The sequence below is a fragment of the Panthera leo genome, chromosome F3 (assembly GCF_018350215.1).
Source record: "Panthera leo isolate Ple1 chromosome F3, P.leo_Ple1_pat1.1, whole genome shotgun sequence".
Taxonomy (NCBI): Eukaryota; Metazoa; Chordata; class Mammalia; order Carnivora; family Felidae; genus Panthera; species Panthera leo.
In genome coordinates this window covers 63509938-63537607 of record NC_056696.1, presented here as the reverse complement: position 1 = coordinate 63537607, position 27670 = coordinate 63509938, and the positions used below count along the sequence as shown (strand labels likewise).

The 27670-nt window shown below is 49.7% G+C and overlaps 1 protein-coding gene and 1 long non-coding RNA gene across 3 annotated transcripts in view; both read left to right on the top strand.

The window, feature by feature from the left end:
* The window catches only part of LOC122211827, a 52723-nt gene extending 44803 nt beyond the window's left edge, over positions 1–7920 (top strand). The window contains exon 3 of the long non-coding RNA XR_006198861.1: positions 6769–7920. This is a non-coding gene — a long non-coding RNA (uncharacterized LOC122211827). The remainder of the gene's footprint in view (positions 1–6768) is intronic.
* Positions 7921–11400: 3480 nt separating this feature from the next.
* LOC122211950 (low affinity immunoglobulin gamma Fc region receptor II-like) lies at positions 11401–27363 on the top strand. 2 transcript variants are annotated; one of them, XM_042925511.1, is made up of 8 exons: positions 11401–11687; positions 16380–16400; positions 18042–18296; positions 21510–21764; positions 22473–22595; positions 24471–24518; positions 26424–26461; positions 26541–27363. In XM_042925511.1, the coding sequence occupies exons 1-8, from the start codon at positions 11576–11578 to the stop codon at positions 26628–26630; spliced, it is 942 nt and encodes a 313-aa protein (XP_042781445.1). In that variant the 5' UTR covers positions 11401–11575; the 3' UTR covers positions 26631–27363. The 2 variants fall into 2 exon arrangements, with proteins under 2 accessions (XP_042781445.1, XP_042781446.1); XM_042925512.1 differs by lacking the exon at positions 24471–24518 and having other exon boundaries at positions 11402–11687.
* Positions 27364–27670: the final 307 nt, after the last annotated feature.

Sequence of the window (27670 nt, the reverse complement as noted above, 5' to 3'; positions counted from 1 at the left end):
TTGTAGAGGACCAGATGTCAGGTGGGGCCTCCTTCAGTTGTGAAATATGCACTCAAATTTCAACACTTTGTAATTTGGCAACAGTGGCAGCCAGGAGGGAGCCTCAGGCAAGCTGTCACCCACAAACACAGGGCCCCCCACCCCAGGTGTGACATTCCTCAGGCTCTCCTGGCTGCCCAGGAACAAAGGAAAGGGGAAAACATGGTTAGCTGATCAGAGATCACAGTCACGGAGCACTGGGGTCTCCATCAGTTTACAAATATCTTGGTAAATTACAAGAAAAAGGCGATCTTATCAATCGCCTAATCTCCAGAAACCTGTAGACTCGGTTTCTTGGAGCCCCAACCTCACCCTTCCATCGTGATATGGGGAACCAAGGCAAGAAGGAAATGGCAGGTGAAATTAAGTTTCCTTATAACTGGCAGCCCAGTGACAAATACTTGAGGCAAAAACAGAGTAGAACATTTCTCCAGGAACCCCCTACTGAGGTAATGTTAATGCCTTCCTAGAGGGAAAACAACCTTAGCTTGACGATAGCAAAACCCCTGGCATCTTTTGAGTCCTCTTTAGCATATGAAAGTCCTTGTAGAGGCTTCCCTTTGGCCTTTACCTCCCCCAACTCCATAGTATATAATGAGTCACTCCTCACTACCCCAGTGTCCCTCTTCCTGCCCGTGGGTCCTGTCCCTGTGCTTTAATAAAATCACCTTTTTGCACCAAAGACGTCTTTTTTCTTGGCCATCAGCTCCGGACCCCCACTACTCCAAAACCCCACGATTAGTAGTCAAGAATTCTTAGTAGGGTTCTATGAGTCTCACTTTTGTAAAAGTGTTAGGGACTCTCTTGCTCAAAAGTAGATCCCAACATTTAAAAACAGAAACAAATAAGACCACTTAATTCATGCTCTAACTGAAACCCATGGTGCTCATTTTTTGTTGTTGTTGTTTGTTTGTTTCTTTAGTAGGCTCCTTTCCCAGTGTGGGGCTTGAACTCAGGACCCTGATATCAAGAGTCATATGCTTCACTGACTGAGCCAGCCAGGTGCCCCCCATTGTGCTCATTTCTTATTGCACTTTCTTGAAGCATTGATGAAAGTATTTGCAAGGACCAGAGAACATTCCAACCATCAGGCCAGAAAAGCCCTGATAGCAAGAGATGCTTAGAAGACCACCCCCATACACCCCTTTCCTGGTCAATGATCAAGAACACATACTGACCCCCACCCATGATCATGTGCTCTCCGCCTGCTCTCTTGTATGTACTGCCCCTCCCCCCCCACCTCTCCTTATGAAATTCTAGGTGTCCATCTTGTAAGTGAAGCAGTTGGTTGGGAAGGCTTGGTTGTCTGTCACCTCCCCTGGCTGCTGGCACCAAAACCAATTTTCCCCTTTCTCTTCCCAAACCTCATCTGTTGCATTATTGTCTTCTTGAGTGAGGAGTTTGGCTGCTTGTTAGGCCACAGTCTTGGCAAACCCAGACAGGACAGGTGACCTTGATTTGTCTAGGTCAATGAACCTTGGGATTCATTCCCCTAGTTGGAGCAGTTGGCCAGGGCAGTGCACCGGGGCTGACTCATTCATTTCCTGAGTTCGTGGCTGTGATAGATTGTTCAGTAACAAAAGCATCAGACTGGAACAGTGATTGCCTGTAAATGACCAAAAAACCTAAAAATGCCCGTGGGTTAAGATCTGATGAGAGTTCATTTCACAAGCAAGTGTAGTTATTTCTGTGGCAAAAAATAATTTAGGGTGATAACTGAACAATGAGGCTACTGACAAATTTCTAGAACCTTTAAACAATTTCTGGAATACCTAAATCAGTAAATAGATCCACATGCGTATAACCTAAGAAGGTTTAACATCACTTCTTACTTTATAATGCTTCCCATATAACTTAACACACCAAATAAGCCTAATTAGTTTACTAGCTCTCCTTCACAGAGGTGATAAGTCCTTTGAGGTTTCCAGGGACCCTGTAGGAAATCTCAAATCACAAAGACTCTATTTAGAATGATTTAGAAAAGTTGTCAAAATGGCAAAGGGTTTGAACATTTGACTCAATAACATCGCAGATCATTATGAAATAATACATAATTACCTATTTAATAAAAGTGACAATAAAAGATTTTAAAGGCAAATATGGAAGGTTACATAGTTATGAGCTCTTAATAAAATATTATTGAGCTTAATAAGATAATAAAAGAGCTAATACTTAGCTCTTTTAATATGAGCTAATACTTAGCTCTTTTAATATTGAGAAGACTGAATTTTCTTAAGTAATCAAAGACCTGAAAAAGACAACATGAAGCACAGGAAATTATTTTGGTAAGACACAAAATCATTGCTTTCCAGGTAGATTACCCAAAAGGTTAAAAAAAAAAAAACAAAAAACAACTTTCAGGAGCGTGGGTGGCTCAGTGGATTGAACATCTGATCCTTGCTTTCGGCTCAAGTCATGATCCTGGGGTTGTGGGATGGAGCCTTGTCAGAGTCTGTGCTGAGCGTGGAGCCTGCTTAAGATTCTCTCTCTCTCTCTCTCTCTCTCTCTCTCTCAAATAGAATAACGAAACTGAAAAAAAAAAAAATCTTTCACAGCTCTTACCGAGAACAGACCAACATGGTTGGACCTAGAGAATATCCTAAGTGAAGTAAGTCAAACAAAAATATCAGATGATTTCAATTATAAGTGGAATCTAAAAGGCAAAACAAATGAACAAACAGTAGAAACAGACCCCATAAATAGAGAGCAAACTGCTGGTGGCCGGAAGGGAGGGAGTGGGGGGAAGGGCAAAATCGAAAGGGAATGGGAGGTACAGACTTCCAGCTATGGAATGAATAAGTCATGTGGATGAAAGATACAGCCCAGAGAATATAGTCAATGGTGTTGTAAAGCACTGTATGGTGGCTGATGGTATTTACACCTGCCTGAGCATAGCGTAGTGTAGACTTGTCTAATCACTATGTTGTACACCTGAAACTAATGTAACATTGTGTGTCAACGATACTTCCATCAAAAAAAAAAGGGAGCTGACCAAGAGTCCAAGGAAACTTTGTCCTTTTGAAAGAGGACTTCAACTACCTTCACTTTGACCTCAAACTTTCTAATTGATGAAATGCTTCTTTAACTCAACTCTGGCAACAGACCTTGCGGGCAAAGCTTCCCGTGATGGGAACTGAAACTACCCCTCAAGCAATCAGGAGTGCCCCGAGCCAGCAAGACGCAGCTTGAGATTGAACCTAAGACAATGATGCACCTGACCTTGACTGCCCACATGCACGTACTCCCCCATCTTTGTCCCACATTTTCCTTATATAAACCTGGACGTATTTTCAGCACTTTGGAGACCGTCTTCGAGCCGTTCCTCTGCTGTCTTCCTGGTGGTGGCCTCACTGAAATAAATTCTTTTTCTTCTTTTACCACTACTCAACTCTCTGCCTTTGGATTTTGTCAGGGGCGGGTGGCCGGATCTTGTCTGTCTGGGACTCCCAGAGCCTGCTGTTCTTGTACACCTGCACCCCAGCTACATTTTCGACAAAGAGAAAGCCAAATTCTAATTTTGCATCGGTGTATTTTTTATATTAAAATTCCTTTTTCAACTTTATTTATTTATTTTGAGAGAGAGAGACAGAGAGAGCCGGGGAGGGGCAGAGAGAAAGGGAGAGAGAATCCCAAGCAGGCTTCGCGCCATCAACCCAGAGCCCGATGTGGGGCTCGAACTCACAAACCCTGAGACCATGACCTGAGCCGAAACCGAGAGTCACGCGATTAACCTACTGAGCCCCCAGGTGTTCCTACGTTAAAATTCTTAAAAAACAAAAAACAAAACAAAACTTAAATAGACCCATTCCAATCTTAGCCGGCTTGACCACACCTAAAATTGCTTTCCCAAGATTCATTTTCCATAAGTCTTCTATACATTTTTTATCTCCATTTAAAGTTTGTCCTGTTTGTTCCTCTTTCTCATTTTGGAACAATTATTTTAATTAGGACAAGCTTACTCTCTTTTTCCCTTAACAAAAAGATCTCCATCTCTCATACCTCTTCTTACCAAAAACACATACTACTTTGCTTGCTTAGAGACGTTTCCCTTATTATTTCTTGTAGATTTAATTACATATATTAATTAGAATTCTTAACCCTCAGAATCCTTAATTCTTAGTGAAAACTAAGAGGTAAACAATTGTGGACTGTTAGGCTAGCATTCTTTGGACTGGCAAATTTACAAACACATTTCATAATTTCTAGCATTTTCTTCCTCACTCAATGTGGCACCAACCACGTTTACTAATACACCCAGACACCTTTACTTACTCTGTAAAAGGAAGCCAAAAGTGGATAAACCTCTGTTCAGGAAGTAACGTTTCAGTATTTCATTTAGAAATGATCTGGATAGGCAACAGATACCCATCATTTAACTTATCTTAGTACGACATTAAGATTTCAAGTTACCGAAAAGATTTTGGAAAAATTTTTTTTTACATGTATTTATTTTTGAGAGACAGAGAGAGACAGAGCACAAGTGGGGGAGGGGCAGAGATAGAAGGAGACACAGAATCCGAAGCAGGCTCCAGGCTCCGAGCTGTCAGCACAGAGCCCGATGCAGGGCTCGAACTCACAAACTGTGAGATCATGACCTGAGCCGAAGTCGGACGCTTAACTGACTGAGCCACCCAGGCGCCCCTGGAAACTTTTTTTTTTAAGTTTATTTATTTATTTTGAAAGAGAGAGAGAGAGAACATGCACGGGAGGGGCAGAGAGAGAGGAAAAGAGAATCTCTAGCAGGCTCCGAAATGTCAGCGCAGAGCCCCATGTGGGGTTCAAACCCAGGAACCGTGAGATCACGATCGAACATTTAACCCACTGAGCCACCCAGGCGCCCCTAAACTTTTCCTTAATATTTGTGAAAAGTTTAAAGATTTTTCATTCGCTTAGTTTCCAAATAGCCTTTCCTTTTCTTTCTTTCTTTTTTTTTTTTTTCTGATAAGAATTGCTTTCCTAAACCTTACACTTCACAGAGCTAGCCCAGATAAGGGTTCCTAGAGAAGAGTGGGTAGAATTTTCTATCTTGAAAGCACAGGGAAAGAATGCAAGTTTCTTCGAGAATGACTTCCATTCCGTAAATTAGAATTCAACAATACCCACAAACCTTTTGAAATACATAGAGGAAGTTTTGGAATCAGCAAAAGGGTAGGTGGGCTTTGAATTGCTCATAGAGCTGACCTTCTGTTCTTGAAAGATTCAACAAGACAAAAAGAGCTGTTTTTAATTCCTCAGAGAATTGGGTTGCAACCTGAATGACATTTAAAGGGCTGGCCCACTAGGCCAGCTACGTTTTCTTCAATTTGCTTCTTTATGTCAGGCACCCCATTGTCCCTGCAATATTAAACAATCCCATGGACCTAAGAGGCACCCCCAAAGAGGGTGCAAAAGGTATTAATCCTCCCAAGATCCAGAGCCACTCCCAAAGACAGCCAAAAGAAGGACTTAGACAATTCTCTGAGAGCTGGCAGCAGTTGGAAAGACTCCAGCTAGAGACAGGGGCAACCCATGTTTCTGTCTAGCCGTATTTTGGGGGCCTCCAACCTCACAGTTGCCACATGAAGTTCTCAGGACACAAAACAAATAACAAGGCAGTAGATGCTCCTGAGAAAGAAAGATTTGGGAAGTAATCGATACCCCCAAACCAAAGTCACAGGAGCCTGAATTTAGAAAGGAAAAGACAATGCGAAATTGTATTTTCTTCTCTTGGCCAGGCACTACAGAGATGGAGGAGAGCTGACTCGGATAAGAATTCTCACTCTTTGGGGTGCCTGGGTAGCTCCATCAGTTGAGCATCTGGCTTTTGATTTTGGCTCAGGTCATGGTCCCAGGGTCGTGGGATCAAGCCCCTGCATCTCTCTCTAAAAAAAAAAAAAAAAAAAATTCTTACTCTTGGCCAGTTTTTGCCAGTTTCCCCAAGATCCCATCTGCAGATTCTAGACTGAGAGGGATCTGAAGTCGAGGGTAGCTCCATTATCTATCTGAATTTGGAAAGGTTTTCCACTAATTAAAAAAAAAAAAAGTTTATTTATTTTGGCAGAGAGAGAGAGAGAATGAGAGAGAATCCCAAGGAGGTTCCGAGCTGTCTGCACAGGGTCTGACATAGGGCTCGATCCTATGAACCATGAGATCATGACCTGAGCCAAAACCAAGAGTCAGACTCTCAACTGACTAAGCCACCCAGGTGCCCCTCCACTAATTTTTTAAAAATAGCTTAAAGAATTTTTTTTTTTAATGTTTACTTACTATTTTGAGAGAGAGAGAGAGAGAGAGGGAAAGAACGAGTGTGAGCAGGGCAGGGGCAGACAGAGAGGGAGACACAGAATCGGAAGCAGGCTCCAGGCTCCGAGCTGTCAGCACAGAGCCGGACGCGGGGCTCGAACTCACAAACCCTGAGATCATGACCTGAGCCAAAGTCAGATGCTTAACCTACTGAACCACCCAGACACCCCTAATTTTAATTTTAGTTTCCCCTCGGCTATTTAAGGGAATAACTGATAGCAATTGACTGGAGAATTCCTCTGAGGGTAGATACGGGAGGTGTCCACAAGGTCACTACCTTGTCAGGCTCGTGTTTATGTCCTTGTAGTCTTTTCAGAGTGGAAGGCAATTCAGATAAGGAACGAGTAGGGTGTGAATACTCGAGTGAAAAAGGGGAGTCATGCTAGTCTCACAGTCTTTTGTTTTAGATGCCTCTTATGTCCTTAACTTTTCATTGGCCTTTTGCAGTGAATCTCTCAACGAAGTTATTTTCGAATCTTGAAGACTTTTGGAAGCTTCTTCACGCCAATTAAAATAGGTAGCCCAGCACTTCCGTCGCCATGACCATGAACAGCGCAGGGGAGGCCTGCACGGACAGGAAGCACCCGTAAGATAAGTGCTTTAATCACTGGTTTGCCGAGAGGTTCCTCAACGGGGACGGCTCTGGGGACCCGCGCACCGACCTCTTCAAGCGCTACCAGCAATGTGTTCAGAAAGCGATAATGGAGAAAGAGCTTCCCACTGAAGAACTAGAATTCATAGATCACAGTTCTTCTTGACCTTGACGGTCACCTTAAAAATAGACTCCTTGAATCAGGAAGTAAAGGGCACTGGGTTTCGTCAGTTAAGGCTATGAAAGTAGCCATCAGTGTGAATGAGGAGTTTAGGAGGGAGGAGGTTTCTTTCCTCCTGGATTTCCTCTCGCTTGTAAGAGGATGAACCATCACTCTTTGCTTCGAGATGATTTCTCGCGTACTCTGGCATCTTGCAGGCACTCTTTGTGCTAAAACGGAATGATTTCTTGGGATTGTGGTTGCAGTGCTTGGGATCAGCTCCGAATGTCCTTTGTATGGAAACACTGATAAACTTGTCAGGATGATGAAGATTGCCTGACCTCTTGAGTTTTGCTGCAAAGGACATTAGGTACACGGTCCTGGGGTTATGACTCATGGAAGCAATTGGTTGGATCTCTCTTGTCCCTCAGGGAGCTGATGCTCTGAAATGGGATCCCAGCACAAGTTTTAATCAGCGCTCGGGAGCACGGCTGTATTTGTACATAACTGTTAAGATCGCTGGCGGACTGGGTTGGCCAACAGGAAGACCGCTTGAACAGAGTTCCCTGCCGTAAGACGAGGGGTCAGATTTCAGGTTAAGATGTGAAAGCCTGAAAAATGTTGCAGTAAAAACCATTTCAGAGCTCACAGTGTAGCTGAGGAGTTAAGATCCTTGGAGTCACTGTGGAGGAACATCCTGCGTTGCAAAGATTTGCGGTTGCCAGCTTTCAACCCAGGCCGATTAATTAGGCCAACCTGTGTTTATCAGAAAAGTGCCCAAATGCTGCACCTGGTTAAACGGGAGAAGAGTTTGCTGTATTTGCCTTGTAAGGTCTGTAATTATGAAGATGGAATGAACTGTAACGTCTAGTTTTCAGTAAATAAATAAATAAATAAATTGATTAATTAAAAAATAGGGAGCTCACTCTGTTTGAGTTGGAAACCTTACGTTTAAGTGCACTTCTTGTTTTCTTTCTTTTTTTCTTTCTTTTTTTTTTTTTTAATGTTTATTTATTTTTGAGAGAGAGACACACACCCAGGGGGAGCTGGGGAGGGGCGGAGAGAGAGGGAGACTCAGAATCCGAAGCAGGCTCCAGGCTCAAACCCATGAACCGCGAGATCATGACCTGAGCTGAAGTCCGACGCTTAACTGACAGAGCCACCCAGGTGCCCCTCAAGTGCACTTCTTAAATGAATGATCTTGCCTTATTAGAATGTTTCCCGGAATAGCTGTGGTCATTCTTGTGTGTTTTAGTAAGACTTTGCCATTATTTATAGATGTCTACAGCTTCTAGGACCGTGGTTCTCAGACATCAAAGACGCAGGTGTGCTGGCAGACGACAATGCTTGATTCTTTGAAAATTGAGGATCCCATTTCGTTAGCTAAGGCGTGGGTCTCTCGGAGCCAAATTAATAACCGAGGGGGATGTGCCACTGGGTTGAGGGCTGTGTAGTGTTGTCCAGCAGACATCAGTGCTTGGGAATTTTCTTGGGTTAGCAGGTGACCTAGTGTCGGTCTAAACTGTTCCATGACCAAACTTCTGCTAGCATGGGAACCTTAGATTTGGGTGGTAAGTGCTCTAATGGCTTTTAAGACCTTGACCCATGCCTACTAATTTTGTGGCTTTGGCTTCCAAGATTCTCATTAGCAATAGATCTCTTATCCTTTTTACAAAGATTATCCCCCACCTTCACCCCCGAGAATATTTCTTTATAGTGGCAGACACTCAAATGGATTTTTTTTTAAATTTTATTTTTAAGTGATCTCTACACCCAATGGGGGACTCGAACTTACAACCCCAAGATCAAAAGTCACATGTTCTACCCACCGAGTCAGCCAGGTGCCCCTCTAGTGAATTTCAGCAGTCTGCTTGTGTCTTCTTAGATTTTGATGTGCTGTCCACCAGAAAGGTCCACATTTTTGGTCTCTGTTTATTTCCTTAGGTCCTCCAACTCTTTATGCTGTGGACTTGCCTTGAGGCTTTGCACGTCCCCCTAATGGCTCCCATCACACTTTTCTTTGATTGAAGAAGACCCACTATTTTCCCTTGTTGAAATAATCCTCCTTAATTCAACCAGACTTGCTGTCTCAGGCTGCCTGAGCACCGTCCCTGAGACCTATCAGCACCTCCGAAAGACACTTCCCTTGGAGATGAGGTGGACTCCAAACCCAAATATGGTGGCTCACTATGTCTCACCGTGAAAAATTCGGTCTCTCACACCCTGCTTTTCCTCCTGGAAGGAGTAGAACAAACACACTTGAAGAACTCAGCGTATGAAACGGGCAGAGCTCAACTGGAAGGAAGTTTGCCGGAGATCCCAGAAAGCAGCCAAAGGGGCAGGGAATGAAAACGGCTCTGTGGAGACCTTCGCCTGCATCTAGGCACCAACCCCAGATTCTTAGTAACCGTCTTGGGCTCCCATCCTCATTGGCAAGACCGCCAAATGACAAAACTAAAACAATTAATAACGAGTTCAATGTCCTTTATTTAAGGGAAAACATTCCATGGGTTGGGGGAGTACAGGACCTCACAAGCAGTAGAGCACTCTTCCTGAGGGATTTGGGGGAACAGTGAGTTTTATAGATCATTGGAAGAGGCAACTAGGAAATGGCCTGATCAGCTGGAAGGTTGGAGATTTCCCTATAAGGCTGGCAGTTCCCTCTTTTCTAGGATATGGAAAGCTAGCCAAAGCCACGTAGGTAGATTGTGATTGGTGTACATGAGGTTTCCTTGACAGGTGTTTCCTGTAAGCACAGGCTGACTTAGATTTAGATTTTGTGACGTGGGCCAGGCCACTGGCAGGGGGGCTTCCATTTTGTGAGTCTCGAGATACAAATTAACCTGATTGGTTTCTAATGATATGTTTCAAGTATTGATGTCCGATCATTGGTGTCTTGTCACCGGGGAAGAAATTCACCTGAAAATCAGATAAGGGCTGGAAATAGATTGGGGTTAGGAGCATTGAATGAAGCCAGTAGTAAAAGCCTGCAGCTGATGGGCCGAGGCTGTTGAGGTTTCTGAAAATTACGGGTGTGAGAAGAGGTGTGACGGTGTTATTTCCTTGAGTATTAAAGCTTGCTTCCTGTGAGGGCATTTGGGAAAGAGGCCCCAGGAAAGGGCCCTGAGAAGAGAATCTTATGTTCTGGGGATGAAACGGTGATGAGGATGGTGATAGAAAGCAAGAAAAGGAAACTAGCCTTCATTGGGTACTCATGATGCACCAGGCACTTGGCTAGCCCTCCAGTTTTCATTTCTCTTCTAAAAGAACCTTGGATGCAGTGGTTCTCAACCCAGGGCAACTCTGCCTCTGAGAGAACATTTGTCCAAGTCTAGAGACATTTTGATTTTCACAACTAGGGTGGCCCCTGGCATCTCGCTGGTAGAGGCCAGAGGTGCTCTTAATTATTCTACAATGTATAGGACAGGCCCTCCCCGTGAGAACCGTTTGGCCCCAAATATCAAAAGTACTGAGGCTGGGAAATTCTGCTTGAAGGGTAGTCCTGATTACCTTCTTCTTCTTCTTTTTTAATGTTTATTTATTATTTTTGAGAGAGACAGTGCAAGCAGCGGAGGGGCAGAGAGTGAGAGGGAGACACAGAATCCGAAACAGGCTCCAGGCTCTGAGCTGTGAGCACAGGGCCTGATGTGGGGCTCGAACTCACGAACCGGGAGATCGTGACCTGAGCCGAAGTCGGACGCTTAACCGACTGAGCCACCCGGGTGCCCCTGATTACCTTCGTTTTTACAGATGAGCTATCTGAGGTTCTGAGAAGCTACCTAGCACTCAAAACTAGACTTATCTAGCTCCAAGGCCCGCGCTGCTTGGCCATAGTGACAGGGACAGGGATGGGAACGAGGGTGGCAAAGATAAAGAACCAGGGCACAGCTTGGTGCTCAAAAGATCCCTGTTGAAGGAACGAGCAAAAGAACGCATGTCCAAGGGGAATAAGGGGACGGGGATCATCATCCTGATTCCACCTGACACACCTCTTTGTTCTTGTTCCACCATCCAGGAGTGAGTCAGGGATTGGATAATAAAGAAAATCGAATGATGGTGGGCGCCTGGGCCTCCAAATGGAACTAGAAGTCAGAGAAGACTGACTCCACATTCTTTCCCACTGCTTTTTCTAAAGACCTGGGAACAGATAGGAGGGTCCGAGCTGAGCTTGGGTGGCCATTCCCCTCTTGCTCCCAGAGGCTGAGCCCGGCTGTGTCCCAAAAGAAGAGGAAGAAGTTGTTTCCCAGTTGCTGAAATTTCTGTGAATTTGGAATTGGGCTGAGCCAGATCCATTCTGGGAAGCTCCGAATCTTCTGGGAGGGAACGGTTGAGAGGAAAAAGGGTGGAAGGGGAGGGGCCTATGGTAAAACAACATTTCTTTTCACTTCCTCTTTGGGACTTCAGAATTGGTCTGTCCTCCCCCGGGTGGAATCGGTCAGGCCTCGAGAGAAGTCTGGGACTGCCACGCCGGTGCTGCCAGGGCCACCGTGTGCCAGGAATTGATGCAGATCCCTTCAACCCGCCCCCTCCCTGCTGCCCGGAGTGACCGAGCCGAGTGTGTGCCCTGCCCCCCTTTGGGCGACATGCTACTGTGGACAGCTCTGCTCTTCTTGGGTGAGTCCGGGTCCCCAGAGGCAGGTGCACTTTCCTACCTCAGCTGCTGCCACCCTGGTTGGGCGGAGGTCGGGCGAGGATGAGGGGTGGCACGGGAAGCCCATCAAGGAAACGAGGAGGGTGAAGACCAGCTGATGAAGAGCAAACTCGGACAACCCGGCTGGCCTTGGCAAACAAGAACACTGGCAGTTTTGGTGGTTGTTTTTAGTGTCTTTTGCCCAGGATCCCCGGGGCAGTCAGGTCACTGGTGCTCTGCCACTCATTACACCCGAAAAGTCCAGTGACCTAGATTTGAGTGACTAATGAGTGGCCAGCACGTTTCCCTTCCTTAGAAATTTGTGTTTCCCAGGGACCAGATCTCAGGCGGGAGGGCTAAGGCTGTCTGAGACAAGGGGTAGGGAGGAAGCAATAGCCATTCTCTGTGCCCCTGAAACCACTTCAGGCAGCAGAAGCCTCTTCTGTTCATGTGTCAGATTTCCCTGGGAAGGAGCACAAGAGGGTCTGGGTTATCCAGGGAACAGGGGCTCAGAGGACACCCAACCTGGACAATTCTGGAATCGCCCATCGTAGGACCAGAGAAACCACGCATGCCTCTTTGTACTGCACACACGCGCGGGGCTAGGTCCTGGGTCTGATCGTGGAGAAAGCCAGAGTCCTAGGCCAAGATGGAGAGCCAAAGACTGATGGTGCCGGCTGGGCAGAAGTCGGGGGAGACCAACTAGGGGAGCTCTATTGCCGGGATTGTCTCTCCAAGCTCAACTGCTAGAGTTTCCAGCCTCAAATACACCTCAGGATGGCCCCAGAACCCCGCAAGTCAGGGACTCTGACTGATAATGAAATCTGGGCATCTCCGGGAGCCCTCGGCCCTCAGTGCTGAATGATACCGGGATAGGGGGTGGAGGTGAGAAAGAGAGGGTGTTCCCTCAGGAGCAGGATAAAATGGACTGAAGGGGCAGAGCATGTCAAAAGGGCACTGGACGGTCTCCTTTTTCACAGGGGGAAGCTCAGGCCTGGAGAGGGGCTATGCTTCTCTGCTGACAGTGCTACTGACGTGCAGGTCACCTGGTCGACACTTGATGTTTTCTCCCGTTTGCCCTTTTGCTAAGTCACCGAGGGTTTGGTCCATTTTTCCCATTCTTCCTTGGGCCACCACATTTAGGTCTTCGTCACTCGATCACTCAACTTTTAGAACGGCCTCTGACCCCACCTCGAGTCTCTTGTCTCCTCTACTCTGAATCCATGCTTTACACTGAGGCCATGACCTCTTCAAGTACGGCCACAGCTGAGTCTTGGCACTTCAGAAACGCCTCCAGTGCTGCTCTACTGAATAAAGCCTCCCTTCTTTTTTGTTCTTTGTTTTTTTAATGTGTATTTATTTTTGAGAGAGATAGAGACAGAGCACCCAGCAGGGGAGGGGCAGAGAGAGAGAGAGACACGAATCCGAAGCAGGCCCCAGTCTCTAGGCTGTCAGCACAGAGCCTGACGCAGGGCTCAAACCCACCAACGGTGAGATCATGACCTGAGCCCAAGCCGGACGCCCAACCGACTGAGCCACCCAGGCGCCCCAGTAAAGCCCCAATTCTACCCTCTTAACCATGTTCCCATTGCCCCAAGTGGATCTTCCTCTACAGCCAGGCAATGTGTACATTGCGTTTCCTGCAGAATTTCTACAGATTCCACAAACTGCCCTGTTGAAACATTAAATAAATGCTATGTACAGGCCCTGTTCTACGACTTGGGGATTTACCAATGAATAAGACAGACGGCCTTCCTGACCTAAAGCACGCGGTCTTTGTCTCCCTTACAATGATTCTACCGAGGGTGTGTTCCCTACCATTTGTTGAGTGTGGAATGAATAAATGGCCGATGACTTCTCTCTGCTCTTCTCATCTTTTTCTTGTTTCTCCTCTTCCCCTCCTCGTAGGCTCTACTTCTTTATCTGCTCTCCTGTCCCGCACTGTCCCTCTCGCCAGTCCCACACTGGTTTTTAGCTCTCACCTCTACGTCAAAGCTTCCAAACCCATCCCTCTTGTTTGTATCAACTACAATTGCGTGTTTCCACCTGCCGGTTGGACGCCTCCACGTTGATATGCCAGCTCAGAAACAAAACATACTCAAACTCAACTTAACATCTTCGCCTTACGAATGCACACCTCCTCCTAACACATATATCTGTGCAAACGGGAGTAACTTTCTCCTAGCCATCTGCTTACATTACCACTGTCCCCGGTTCTGCCTCTTAAATTTCTCTCGTGTGTGTATCTTCTTCACTTCCCATTGTCAATACGACTGTGGCCCTTCTTATTTCCCACCTAGACTCATTCAATAAGCGATTTCCACAGCCTTGGCCAATACAATTGATACGGCTACTGCCCTCTTTGAGCTCACATTCTCCTGGGAGATATAAACAACAAGTAAGCAAACACAGAGGCGTAAATATAAATTGGAAAGGGCCGTGAAGATGTAAACAAGATACTCTTATAAGAAAAATCCTTGTGGGGAAGAAGAGAGGGCGGCTCACTTAAACAGGATGATAGGAAAAGTATTTTCTGAGGAGGTGACCTTGAGCTGAGACTTTGAGCATAGCAAGGATCTAGCCATTGGAAGAGAAAAAGGAAGTAGGTCTAGAGAAGAGGGATGAGCTTACACAAAAGCCCCAAGTGTCAGGAATCTAAAGAGGAGCTCAGTGAGTAGGGGAAGAGGGCCTCAAGATGGGAGGGGAGAGGGGAGCAGAGCCCTTGCCCTGTGTGGCCTCATAAAGATGTACACTTTATTTCAAGAGCAAAGGAAGGCCCTTGAAGGCTTGCAAGCAGGGGAGTGATGTTATACGATCTGATACTTTTATTATTATTTTTTAATGTTTATTTATTTTTGAGAGAGAGAAAGAGAGCACGAGCAGGGGAGGGGCAGAGAGAGAGGGAGACACAGAATCCGAAGCAGGCTCCAGGCTCCGAGCTGTCTGTGGAGAGCCCAGCATGGGGCTTGAACTCATAAACCGTAAGATCATGACCTGAGCCAAAGCCAGATGCTCAACCAACTGAGCCACCCAGGAGCCCCTCTGATCTGATATTTAAAATTTTTCTTAATGTTTGTTTATTCTTGAGGGAGCGAGAGGGGGACAGAGTATGAATGGGGGAGGGGCAGGGAGAGAGGGAGACACAGAATCCGAAGCAGGCTCCAGGCTCCGAGCTGTCAGCACAGAGCCCGACGCGGGGCTCGAGCCCACGGACCGCGAGAGCATGACCTGAGCCGAAGTGGGACGCTTAACCCACTGAGCCACCCAGGCGCCCCGGATGTGATATTTTACAAATAACTCCGGCCTTTCTGTGGGAAGTGGATTGTAGGGGGACACAGGAGTGAGGAGAGGAGTTAGGAGGTGGAAAAAAGCTGGTGGTGACCTAAACCTGCACGGCAGTCACGGGCACGGAGTGAAGCCGACAGACTCCGGGCCTAAGCGGGAAGCAGAATCAACAAGATTCACTGATGTGAAAGGGGGTGGGGGGCTTGGGAGAAGGAGGGGAATAGAGGTGAGTTGCAGTTTCCAGGCTTGGCTAACTGGGTAGGTAGTGAAGACGTACAATTTCGCGGGGAAGAACGGGAGAGAGACGTTAGAGCGAACCGGCAACGGCAGAGTCCAAACTGCGGCGAACGAAACAGTGAATGGAAGGAGTAGAAACGAGGGTGGCCCACGGGGGGAAAAACATTTTTGAGAAATCTGGCTCTGAAAGGGAGCAGAGAAACGCTTTTAGAATTGCATGTGGGATCAAGCGAGAAGCTTTTTTTTTTTTTTTCTTTTAATGAAAGATCCTGGGATATGTTTACGTTGACGGGCCAGACCCGGATGAGAAGGAGAAATTGATGATGCAGAAGAGGGTGGGAGTAACAGAGAGAGGGAAATGCTTGCCAGGGTGACGGAGAGGACAACACAGCCTGGAGACGGACCAGGGAGAGACGCAGGGAGGATTTGCCCAGAGAACAGGGAGAAAGGAAGTTGGACAGAGGTGCAGACTGAGCTGGGGGAAGGCGTGAGGTTTCCTACCAGCTTTTGTTTTCTGTGAATTATGGAGGAAGGAGTCGGGCTTTAGGAGAGAAGGGTTCCAAGGCAGAGGGCAGGGAAGTTTTGGCAGCGAGAAAAGATGAGTGTTACTGGGCAGCAGAGCAAATTTACTGGAGAAAATTGTCCGAGGGACGCCTGGGTGGCTCAGTTGGTTAAGCGCCCTACTTTGGCTCAGGTGGTGATCTCGCGGTTCATGGGGTTCATGGGTTCGAGCCCCGCGTCGGGCTCTGTGCCGACAGCTCAGAGCCTGGAGCCTGCTTCAATTCTGTGTCTCTCTCTCTCTGCCCCTCCCCTGCGTAGGCTCTGTCTCTGTCTCTGTCTCTCTCTCTCTCAAAAATAAACATTAAAAAAGAAAATTAAAAAAAAATTTTCAGAATGACAGTTCAGTGTCCTTTTGAATATGGTGACCGCAAATTTATAGAAACATCCATCTGCCTGCTTGTGTAGGTGATTTTAGTAACACACAGCTGAACCAGTAAAGACAGGGACAATACAGAGACAGCCAAGGGTAAGGAAGTTAAGGGGATTTGCATAGGGGGCCTTTTTTTTTTTTTTTTTTTTTTTGAGGGGATGCTTTGTAATGATGAATCATCAGATCTAAACTCCAGGCTGATCTTTGCTTTTCTCTCTTACAGGTCCAGTCCTTGGGACACCTGGTAAGTGCTCCCCCCACATCCTCTCCCTCCCCCAGCCACCTTCTTCCTCTACTCCCAGCACCCCATCTGGAGGTGCCCTGAATGCACCAGTAACCCCATACTGAAGTGGAGTCTCCCGGAAGATGCCCCGCCCCCTCCCCTCCTTTCTCTTTCCCCTTCTCCCAGGGAAGCAGGGGAGCCTTGGGGGCATAGGTGGCTTCAGCCCTTCCGGTTCCCTGCTGGTGAGCTGTAACTCGTCGTCTCTCTCGCACCTTCCTCTCCCCAAGTAAAATCAAGAGCCCGGACAATTTTAGTTTCAGCTGCACACAAAATCCCATCATCTGCCTGGGATGTCTCCGCGTGTTGATAAATTTTCCACTTTGGGTGTATCTGAGGGCTTCAGGGCCTGTTTCCCTGGAGAGAAATAGGAGGAGAGACCCCTGGGTGCAGCTTGCTGAAGCAAACTCTGCAGGGCCTTCTTTCTCTCTGCCACTAAGCTCCCCAGGTCCCAGGCCCCCCAGGGGGGAGGCGGAGGTTCTCCCTGGGGCACTGAACCCAGGATCCCTAGACTGCCCCCCCCCACCCCAGCCTTTCTCTCTCTTTCTTTATCCATTTGAGGCCACAGAGCCTCCACTGAACCTGGGTGAGGATAGGTCTAGTCTAAGGGATAAAGATTGACATCAGGTCCGAACGGAAACCTGATGTCTGCCTCATGCCTGACACTTTCACCAGATGCTCCCACGGTCTTCATCCAGCTCTGCAGAGACTTTATCCACAGTGTTCACATGCCTCAGGTTACAGGGGAGGAAAGTGAGTTCCAAAAGGGCATGTATGTGGAGAGTGTGTGTGTGTGTGTGTGTGTGTGTGTGAAAGAGAGAGAGAGAGAGAGGAAGGAAGGAAGGAAGGAAGGAAGGAACAAAGAAACAAGGAAGAGAAAGAAAGAGAAGAAAGAAAGAGAGGAAAGAAAGAGAGGAAAGAAAAAAAGAGAGGAAAGAGAGGAAAGAAAGAAAGAAAGAAAGAAAGAAAGAAAAAAGAAGGAAAGAAAGAGAGGAAAGAAAGAGAGGAAAAAAAAGAAAGAAAGAGAAAGAAACAAAAGAAGGAAAGAAAGAGGAAAGAAAGAAAGAAAAGAAAGAGGAAAGAAAGAAAGAAGAAAGAGAGGAAAGGAAGAAAGAAAGAAAGAGAGGAAAGAAAGAAAGAAAAGAAAGAGGAAAGAAAGAAAGAAAAGAAAGAGGAAAGAAAGAAAGAAAGAAAGGAAAGAAAGATAGAAAGAAAAGAGGAAAGAAAGAAAGAAAAGAAAGAGGAAAGAAAGAAAGAAAGAAAGAAAGAAAGAGAAAGAAAGAAAGAAAGAAAGAAAGACCTGCTTTGGATGGCCCCCGGTGAGATACACTTCCAGAATGTTTGCCTTGCCCCTTCTCCCTTTCTCTTACCTCTTGCCCTATCTTTCTGAGGAACGGCGACACTCTCTGAGGGGACCTGGCTTCCCAGGGGCCCCTGCGGTGGGGTGTACGAGTAAAAGGAGCTGCCTACATTTGCAGAACGGTTCTGGGCCGGGTTCCACGCTTGATGTCCCCAGCGGGACCTCAGGTGCTTGAAATTCGGGGCCCGCTTAGGCTCTTGGGGCCCCTTTTCCTCATGCTTCCCCTTCTCTCTGCCCCGGAGCAGGTCTCCCGAAGGCTGTGGTGGACCTGGAGCCCCCGTGGATCCTCGTGCTCCGGGAGGACAATGTGACTCTGAAGTGCCAGGGGGCCCACACAGCCGGGGACCACTCCATCCGGTGGTTCCATAATGGGAGCTCCATCCCCACGCAGGTCCGGCCCAACTACAGCTTTAAGGCCACCGAGAAGGATAGAGGGGAGTACGCGTGCCAGACGGACCAGACCAGCCTCAGTGACCCCGTGTATCTGGATGTGTTTTCCGGTCAGTGGAGGAAGGCCCCGGGGACGGTCCGGGAGGGCAAGGAGAGACGGAATCTGCTTACAGAGGTTTTTTAGGGAAGCGAGGTGGCCTGTTTACCGGGAAGCATCGCCGTGAGCTGGTTGAAGTTGTTTTCTCCACTTGTTTCCCTTTTCACCCACCCCCTTTGCTCGGTGTGTGTTCCTAAGAGATTCCTGATTGAGCGAGAACCTTACGAGGGCTACAAACAAGCAGCCCCGGGGTGTGAGAGAAGCAGAAGGAAATTCTGACTGCATAGAAACCCATTTTTGTAGCAGTCACGGAGCGCAGACGGACCACAGCTGGGTCCCTGGCCTGGACATTACCAGCCGTGTAAACACCGAGCTACGGTCTGCCCTCGGGCCTGTTTCCTCATCTGCTCCTGGGGGCTAATTATGCCTCCTTCCCCGGGTCCTGGTGGTACCAGCATTTCCCTGCCCCCTGCCCTCCAGGCAACTTGACCTGAAAATTGTGTTTTAACTATCTTTGCATTTCCAGCCCCTGACAAGGGCAGGCCTTAAAGGATGTTTGCTAAACAGAGGACCGTTTATACAAAGCTCCGGGCAAAACAGTAGTTTCTCCCTGAAGAAAAGCCACCAGGCAATTGAGATGCATACCGTCCCTGTTACTCTTCCTGTCGTCCCTTTCCCTCACCTGATTCCCGAATTTTCCTCAAAAGCACGGGGCCTGCTGCCCACCCCACCCCCACGGCCCACTCTCAGCCCAGCAGGAAGTGACAGGCCTGGAGGGAAAGCTCTGAGGACCGGCAGGGCCTTGACCTGTGTGTCCCTGTCCCTCCAGGAAGGGAAGGAGGTGAGACAATCCCCCTCAACCAAGCCCCCCCAGCCCCTCCCCCCCCCAGTGCGTCCGCAGCCAGCCATTGGAGCAGGGAGGGGCTGTGTGCGCCTTCTCTGCGAGGCTTCCAGAAGATTGCAGAGGACTTTCGTTCCCAGATTGACAGAAAGGCCCTTGGATTACCCGAAGAACATATGGGGGCCGCGAACACGAAACTGGGCCCTGCTCTCAAGATCTGCCCCAAGACCCATGTGCTCAAGGAGACCTCAGGTGGCCCGCTCGCAACCCAGCCTGAGGCGGACACTCCCCAGTATTCAGGTCCAAACCTGGTACGAGCACAGACTTTGCAGGGAAGGAAGGGCCAGTCACCTAGACAGGGAAGAGATGTGCAGGAATCGGTTGCTGGGGCCACGTGGCAGCAGCTTTGGCTTTTTCTCTGGGCTCTACTTTATTATTATTACTTTTTTAAGTTTATTTATTTTGAGGGAGAGAGAGAGAAACAGAGCACGTGAGCAGGAGAGGGGCAGAGAGAGACGTAGTAGGGAGAGAATCCCAAGCCGGTTCTGAGCTGTCAGCGCAGAACCCGACTCGACGCGGGGCAGGATCCCACAAACCGTGAGACCGTGACCTGAGCTGAAACCAAGAATCGGATGCTCCACAGACTGAGCCACCCGGGCGCCCCTCTACTTTAGTTTTTAAAAGCTTGACAGTCTCAGCATTCCTGCCTACCCTCGTCCCATCTTCTGAAAGAGGCAGTCAGTCCAGGGGACCAGGGCCGCCTGGCCTCACCCCGGAGCGCAGTGTCCAGCCAGGGTCCCGGTTCTCCGAGAGGAGGAATCTGCAGAAGGGAAAGGGGAGGAAGTGGGTGGAACGCGTCTCCCCAGCAGGAGGGGTAGGCTTTTCTAGCCGGTGGGACCCAAGTAGCAGGATTTGGTGTCATCCTCTGTGCCCAGATTTCCCGCTGTAGCTGGGGCACCCCCTGGGTACTGAGTATCTCTTCCTGTAACCGCGGCAGGGTCACCAGCCAGTGTAGAGACTTGGTTGGCCTCATTCTGGTTGGGGCCGGCCCGCGCCTGGCTGTTGTCACTCTTCCCGCCCCTTCCACCCCCCTCCACCCCTACCTCCCTATAATTCTGCTCTCTTCTTCCACCTCTCTTTCCAACTCGTGCTCAGCTCTGTCCTCCGGCTTTAGAGAAAAGGAGTGGGGTGGCTGGTGGCTCAGTTGGTTGAGCATCCGACTTCGGCTCAGGTCATGATCTTCGCGGGTTCAAGCCCTGCTTCAGCCTGGAGCTGACAGCTGGAGCCTGGAGCCTGCTTGGGATTCTGTGTCTCCGTCTCTCTCTGCCCCTCCCCTGCTCATGCTCTGTCTCTGTCTCTCTTTCTCTCTCTCCCTCGCAAAAATAAAAATTAAAGAAAGAAAAGAAAAGAAAAGAAAAGAAAAGAAAAGAAAAGAAAAGGAGTACCTGGGCTGAGGTCAGGAGTACAAATATCCCTCATAGGCTCTGTTCCCTATACAACAAAATTACTAAATATTTTTTTCTTCCTCGGTAAAAGGATGAAAATTGGGGGGGAAGGGGTACGCAGCAGGCTAGTGCCCCGCCCATGACAATGCTGCCTTCAGGCAAAGACCCCGCTGAAGTAAAACTCCACGTTACCAACATACGCCAAATAAACTAATATTTCTTTCATGTCCATGATTTCATACTCTCCCAGAAGATGCGTGTCGCTGCCGTGTCCCCTCACATGTTACCTCCTAGGTCAGACTGGATCTCTCCCATCGCTCCCCCAAGGAAGGGACCGCATCCTGGGGTCTTTTTTTTGGTGTTTTGTTTTTTCTTTTTTTAATGTTTATTTATTTTGAGAGAGAGAGACAGAGCATGAGCAGGAAAGGGGCAGAGAGAGAGGGAGACACAGACTCTGAAACAGGCTCCAGGCTCTGAGCTGTCAGCACAGAGCCTGACGCGTGGCTCGAACTCACAGACTGTGGGATCATGACCTGAGCCGCAGTCGACAGCTTACCTGACTGAGCCACCCAGGCGCCCCCCCCTTTTTGGGTGCGGTCTCTTGTATCCTTCTCACAAGGGCCTCCTGGGCAGGACGGGGCTGTAGCTGCCCTCTCTCAGGACAGGAAAGAGAAGACGGGCGTAACCTGAACACCTACTACGTGCCAGAAACTATTGTAGATGCGTGGTATTACGTCATCCATTTTCACAGCTGAGGAATCCAGAAGAGGCCCAAGATTGCCGAGCTCCCAAATGATGGAGCCAGCTTTGGAGACCAGGGCCGCTGGATTGCGATCTCAAGCTCTTCCCTCCACACACTGTGTCCCACCAGTAAGGACAGGGTGGGTCTCAGAGTTGAGTCAAGACCTGCTGGGTCCTGGGGTCCCTTTGTGTCTTTCAGACTGGCTGGTGCTCCAGACCCCTAGCCTGGTGTTCCAGAAGGGGGAGCCCATCGTGCTGAGGTGCCACAGCTGGAGGAACAAGCCTCTGTACAAGATCACGTTCTTCCAGAATGGAAAATCCAAGCAGTTTTCCCCCATGAATTCCACCTTCTCCATCCCACGGGCAAACCTCAGTCACAGCGGCGAGTACCATTGCACGGGACTGATAGGGAGGAGTCTGCAGGCGTCACAGCCCGTGGCCATCACCGTCCAAGGTGGGAGCCCCATCAGGATGGAGAGAGGACTGGGGGCTGGACAGTTATGGCCGAGGTCCTACGGGCCTCCTCGGAGGCCTGAGAAATGCCACAGCCGAAGCAGTTGGGCGCTGAGGCAAAGGGGGGAGGCACGGGGCGGGGGGGCTTGATAAATATTGGCCAAGGGGCAGCAGTAGGGGCTACGGTTCAGAGCCCCCAGCCTCAGGTCCCAGCTGAAAAGGCTGGGTGCCGCTGAAAATGCAGGCGCCTACTAAGGACAGCAATGGCACAGAGCTCCCTCATTGGTGCAGAGGTTCCTTGAGCTCCTGGACGTCCCCAAGAACTGAGGGTTTCGGTTCTTCTTAGTTCTCGTGCCATGTACATTGGCTTGCTCCCCAAGGCACGGCGTGTCCCCGACAGTTCAAGGTCTTGCTGGGTCCAGTGGTGGTGCTTCCCACCAAGGAAGGCTTCAGGCCCCCCTCCCTTCTCTCCCTGAAGCTGACAGGAGCCCTTCCCTCTGCCCCCACACAGGCCCTCGAGTGCCTCTAGGAGGCACCTGGTGTGGGGGAGGCACACATCCAGCCACAGCAACCCCATTCAGGGGAGGTGGGGGAGGAAGTGAGTGTAGCATCTGCAAGGGACCCAGACACAAAGCAGCTCCCAGGGAGAAGCCCTGAGCACTGTGGGAGGTGGGAGAGTACTGCCTGTCCTGAAGTCTCTCCTCTTCAGGGTCCAGTTGGAGCGACTCCTCAGTGACGGTGATGATTGCGGTCGCGGTCGCTGGCATTGCTGCCGTGGCCATCCTTGCTGCCGTTGTGGCCTGGTTCCGCCACAGGCAAAAGCAGACTTCAGGTTTGTGGCTTCTCTTGGTTCCTCTTGTTATCAGTTCCTACTTGGCCAACGCCCTAACCCCAAACATTTCCAGAACCCTTCTCTTGGGGCTAAGAGAATCTTTGTAATTCGGACATAGCCCCTTGTTTTGTTTTGTTTTTGTTTTTAGTTTATTTATTTATTTTGAGAGAGAGGGAGAGGAAGAGGGGGGGGGGCAGAGAGAGAGGGAGAGAGAGGATCCCAAGCAGGCTCCTTGCTGTCAGTGCAGAGCCCAGTGCGGAGCTCGATCCCACGAACCGTGAGATCATGATGTGCGCTGAAATCAAGAGTCAGGTGCTTAACCTCCTGAGCCACCCAGGTGCCCCCACAACCCACGTTTTATTCATTCATTCATTCATTCATTCATTCATTCAACAAGGCTCGAACGAACTTGTGTACGTGCACAGCGCCGTGCTAGGCAGGGGAGGCTAAGTCCGAGCTCCGCTCTCAAGGAGCTCACCGTGCAGGGGCAACGACAGATGTGGGAACAGCAGAAGTACAAGCGAATCGTTACAACTGGGTGGGATGACAGCAATGGTAGAGAGTTGCAAAGGCTATGGGTTCAGAGGACACGAGAGCCCACACGAGGCAGCACGCGGTGAGCCATCAGAGAAGCTTTTTCGCGACGCGGTGGCACATGTAGTGACCCACGCGCACGTGGTGGGGCCAGACCACCCGAGTTTAGATCTCGGCTCCACGGCTCCCCCGCTTTGTGGGCTTGGGTGAGTTATTCCCCACCTCTGGGCCCCCGTGTCTTCATCTGGAAAGTGAGGACGCTAATCGAACCCACCTCGCAGGATTGGAGGAGGATAAACGAGGCTGAGCTCTCACGACGGTGCCGAGTACCTAGCAAACAGCACGCAAGTAAGAGCCGTTGTCATTATGGAGGAGGCCGTACGTGAGGGGAGCAGTTAGCCAGGCCAAGTGGGCCGGAAGAGCATTCTAGACATGGAAATGGGGAACACTGCAGCTGGGCTGGGACTTGAGGGAAGGGCAAGGAGGGCGCTGGAGGCAGTTGGAGGCACTGAGGCCATGAATTGCAAGGCACGAAGGAAGGAGGCCTGAGTCAGGCAGGCAAATGGACGAGGGCCGGGTCACGCAGACCGCGGAGGCCACATTAAAGAACGAAACTGTGTTCCAAAGAGGATGGCAAGACCACAGGAGGGAAGTAGCCGTAACTCCTCGCTCACTTCCCCTCAGCACCACCCAGCACAGTTTGCCAGGCAGCCTTCCGTTCACTGATGGGCGCGCTGAAGATTCTGGGCCCTTGGAAACCAGCTCCTTCCCGCTTAGCACTAACGCAAAGGAGCTGAGAGAGGAGGGCAGGTGCCATAGAGATCTAATAGGCAAATCGTCGCTGTTCATCACGTGGAAAAGCTGGCTTGCTGGAGAGGAAGTCGGAAGACACCCAGGGGAGGAAGGCAGAAAATGACTCAGAGCCATTGAGAGGAGGAAAGACTGTTACTAACACCTCGCAAAGCACTTTGCAAGCCTGCACCTCAGCCACTGATGGCAAGCAAATGCGGAGATGCGGAGAGAGACACTGACTGGGAGAAAGTAGTGCTTTTTTAAAAGGCAGAACGAGCCTGAGAAAGATGCCTCGGAGGGGCCTTTCTGGCGGTCCCAGGAGACGCCACGGTTAACCCAAGCGCCCAACCTGTCTCTCTGGACCAGGCCCTTTTACAGGCAGGGCCTGGGCAGGAGAGCCAGGGCGTGGGGAGGAGTCTCTGTGGGGGAGGGGTCTGTGTTGGTTCTAATCCATTCCTGCCCTGGGTCCTTGTCCCAGGACTCAGGCCCCAGCCCACTGTCCTACTAACCTTCTATGTGCACCCCCCCCCTCCCCCCTGGCTCTCCTAGGATACCCTGAGCACAGGGAAATGGGAGAGACCCTCCCTGAGGAACCAGGTGAGTGCAGCTCCCCGCCTGGGGGCCTGAGGTGCCCTGCCTGGGGCTGCCAGGTGGATTGGAGTCAGCAGGAAGCGGCTTGTGTGAGTTCAGCTGGGAGCGCAGGAGAGGGAGGGGGCGGCGGGAGGAGGACAGGGGCTCAAATCGCTTGGTCAGTTCTGAGACTAACTCCTGGGCCTCAAGAGGACCTCACGGGGGATGAGGGGCAGAAGACCACCTGTCCCAGATAGAGAGGGGAGGGCCGTGTCCGAATTTCGGAGCCGGGAACGCTGGGAACGTTTCCAGAGCAGGAAATAAGAGATATCTGGGCCTCTCTGTGGGGGTTGGCCAAGCTGGCACGGGACAGAGGTTAGAAGTGGTAAGACTGAGACAAACAGGATTGAGAGGAAAGGAGGGGGAGGCCTAGGGAATACTCCCAGGACATGGTGAGGAGTCTCTGGGAGTGATGGGGTAAGGGTGGGGCATCAGGAGGAGATCTGGGCTTGAGAAAGTTCTAGAGGACTGGGTGCCTTCACCAGTGAGCTTCACTTGTGGGCAAAGCTTGGTTCTGATGGCCACTTGAGTAAGTTTATTAAACATGGACGTGGTCCTAGCTCTGTCATCATCATCAGGTGGAATCTTGAATGTTCCCCACCATGGGGGTGCAGGGACCTCCCTGAGGACAGGAGTGGAGTGGCCTGGATGACCTCGAAGCCCTTCCAGGCCTGACACTCTGAGAGTCAGTGGCCATTCAACCCCCGGCTGAGGTAGGAACAGGAGTATTCGAGGCGACCTCCTGACTGTAGTTTAGCTGGAGCATGAGGGAACCCAAGACATTCTCGAGGGGCTCCCCAGCAGCAGCAAGAGAAGAACAGGAGGCCCTCGAGGACTCTGGGTCAGACGGCAGGAGTGTGACTCAGAAAAGAACCAACAGATTCGAGAGCTTGAGCAAAATGGCGTTCGTCCCGCTGTGCTTTGAGCAAGGCCCTTGCGTTCTTGGCCAGGTCACGTGGGGACGCGGGGCCTGAGCCCACACCAGGCCAAAGCAGATGTAGAATAAAGCCCCAGCACAACTGGGACAGCCACCTGGAGGTCTGGCTCCGTCCATACCGGCATAAATATATTCCACAAGTATTTATTTCACAGCCAGGCACTGGGGCTGGTTGTTTCCCATCAGCTGGCGAGGTTGCGGGGATTATTGAGAAATGTATTGGAAGGAGAATTGGGGAAGAGGTTTGCCCCAGAATTTGCAGCATGGCGAACAGAGACTCTTTGTGTTCAGAGGGCGAGTGGAGACACTAAACGTATTGTCCCAGACCCTCCAGCCCCTTCCTGAGGAATGCTGCTTCGCAGATACTGAGGCTACTTCCCGCCCTGGCGAAGTGAGCTTTTTGGCAAAACACATGTGGGAATTTGGTGTGTTTTAGCGATTTACCAGGGAGTTGACTGGCCTGATTTGCTTGCTTCCCTCTTTCCCTCCCTCGCTTTCACCGTTGCGCTTTCTTTCCCTTTAACGTCAGGGAGCATCACCTTCTTCTGAGAGTTCCCAGCAAGATGCAGGGCATCTGGCCAATGCCCAGACGCCCCCCCCACCCCCACCCCCGGTCTCCTGGGGTTGGCAAAAATCTGGACTTGACTTCCCTGTGATACTGAACAGCTCCCAGCTCTTCCCCGGTTCTCAGATCCCCCAAGCTGGCCAGTTTGCCTCTAGAAAAAGTCAGCCACTCTCTGAAACGCACGCGGCACAGACTGCCTCCTTCTGCCAGCTTGCCCAGGGTGGGGAGCCTGGGTGGTGAGCGAAGCTCTTGGCCTACAGGTCCTTCTTGCAGGTCTGGTTCGGGCTTTGTCTTTGCAGCCTCTGCGGCAGTGTGGTAGGTCCTCTTCTGCAACAGTGCCCTGGCTGATCTCTGTTCTTGTTGCCCACAGCCAATCTCACGGATGCTGAAGATGCCGCCAAAGTTGAGGTGAGCTGTCCCAGCCGTCTCCTTCTCCCCCCTCTTCTGCTGCCTCCATCCCTGTGACTCTCCTTTCTGCTTTCTCTAGGCTGAGAATGCCATCACCTATTCACTTCTCTTGCACCCGGAAGCCATAGAGGAAGAAGCAGAGGAGCCGGATTACCAGAACCACATTTAATCTCCGTTGTCTTGCCTGAGACCGGGGGAGGAGAATCAGAGGGGCCAGAATCGGAGAATCAGAATTCTTGCCTGGCCTGAACTCCCCTTGGGGAGGACAAGAGGCTGCTGCGGTTCCAAAGAAGGAGAAGGACTCTTCCAGAGCGACCTGTGTGAATCCTGAAGCTCCCTGTCCTCAAAGATAATACGGCCCCAGATAACTGACTGTAGTGAGTCCTTCTGCGTCTCTGTCCTTCTCACCATCGAGACTCTTCTGCATACACCCACACGGCAGATAAAAAATTACATTTATTAAGAGATTGTAGCAACATGGGAAATATTTATGTCACAGGCACATGAGAAACATTACGGGAGTATGTACAATTTCAGAAATGATGAAACAGACTAACATTGGCCAACACATTAAAAGTGGTTGTTTCAGGGTCATGGCGTTAATTATGGGTGCTTTCCATTTTCCTTCCTTATTTTTCTACACGGACCGTGTGTTCCTTTTATAATAAAATACTATAAAAACAACTTTCCCTTTCCCTTTTAAAGGCCGTATTGGTTGGAGTGTAGACAGGTCTATTTCTTTCCAGCGATATAAATCTTGGGCAGGTGGTGATGGGAAGGAGGTGGAGGAGAGGGAAGATTTGGAGTATAGGGTGAGTGTCCCACTTAAAACTGACTACTCTTGGGGCACCTGGGTGGCTCAGTCGGTTGAGCGTCCGACTTCGGCTCAGTTCATGATCTCACGGCTCGTGAGTTCGAGCCCTGAGTCGGGCTCTGTGCTGACAGCTTGGAGCCTGGAACCTGCTTCTGATTCTGTGTCTCCCTCTCTGCCCCTAACCCACTTGCATTCTGTCTCTGTCTCTCTCAAAAATAAATAAACATTTAAAAAAATTAAAAAAAAAACTGACTACTCTCAGCAAACACATCTTCTGGTTTCCATGTCTTCTTTCTTTTCCTCTGATGGCAAAGAAAACAATCGCTTTGTTTTGTAACACTTGTTCTCAGGAAGCCAAGCTTCAGATGAATCCTCGGGAGAGATTGCTGACTTCC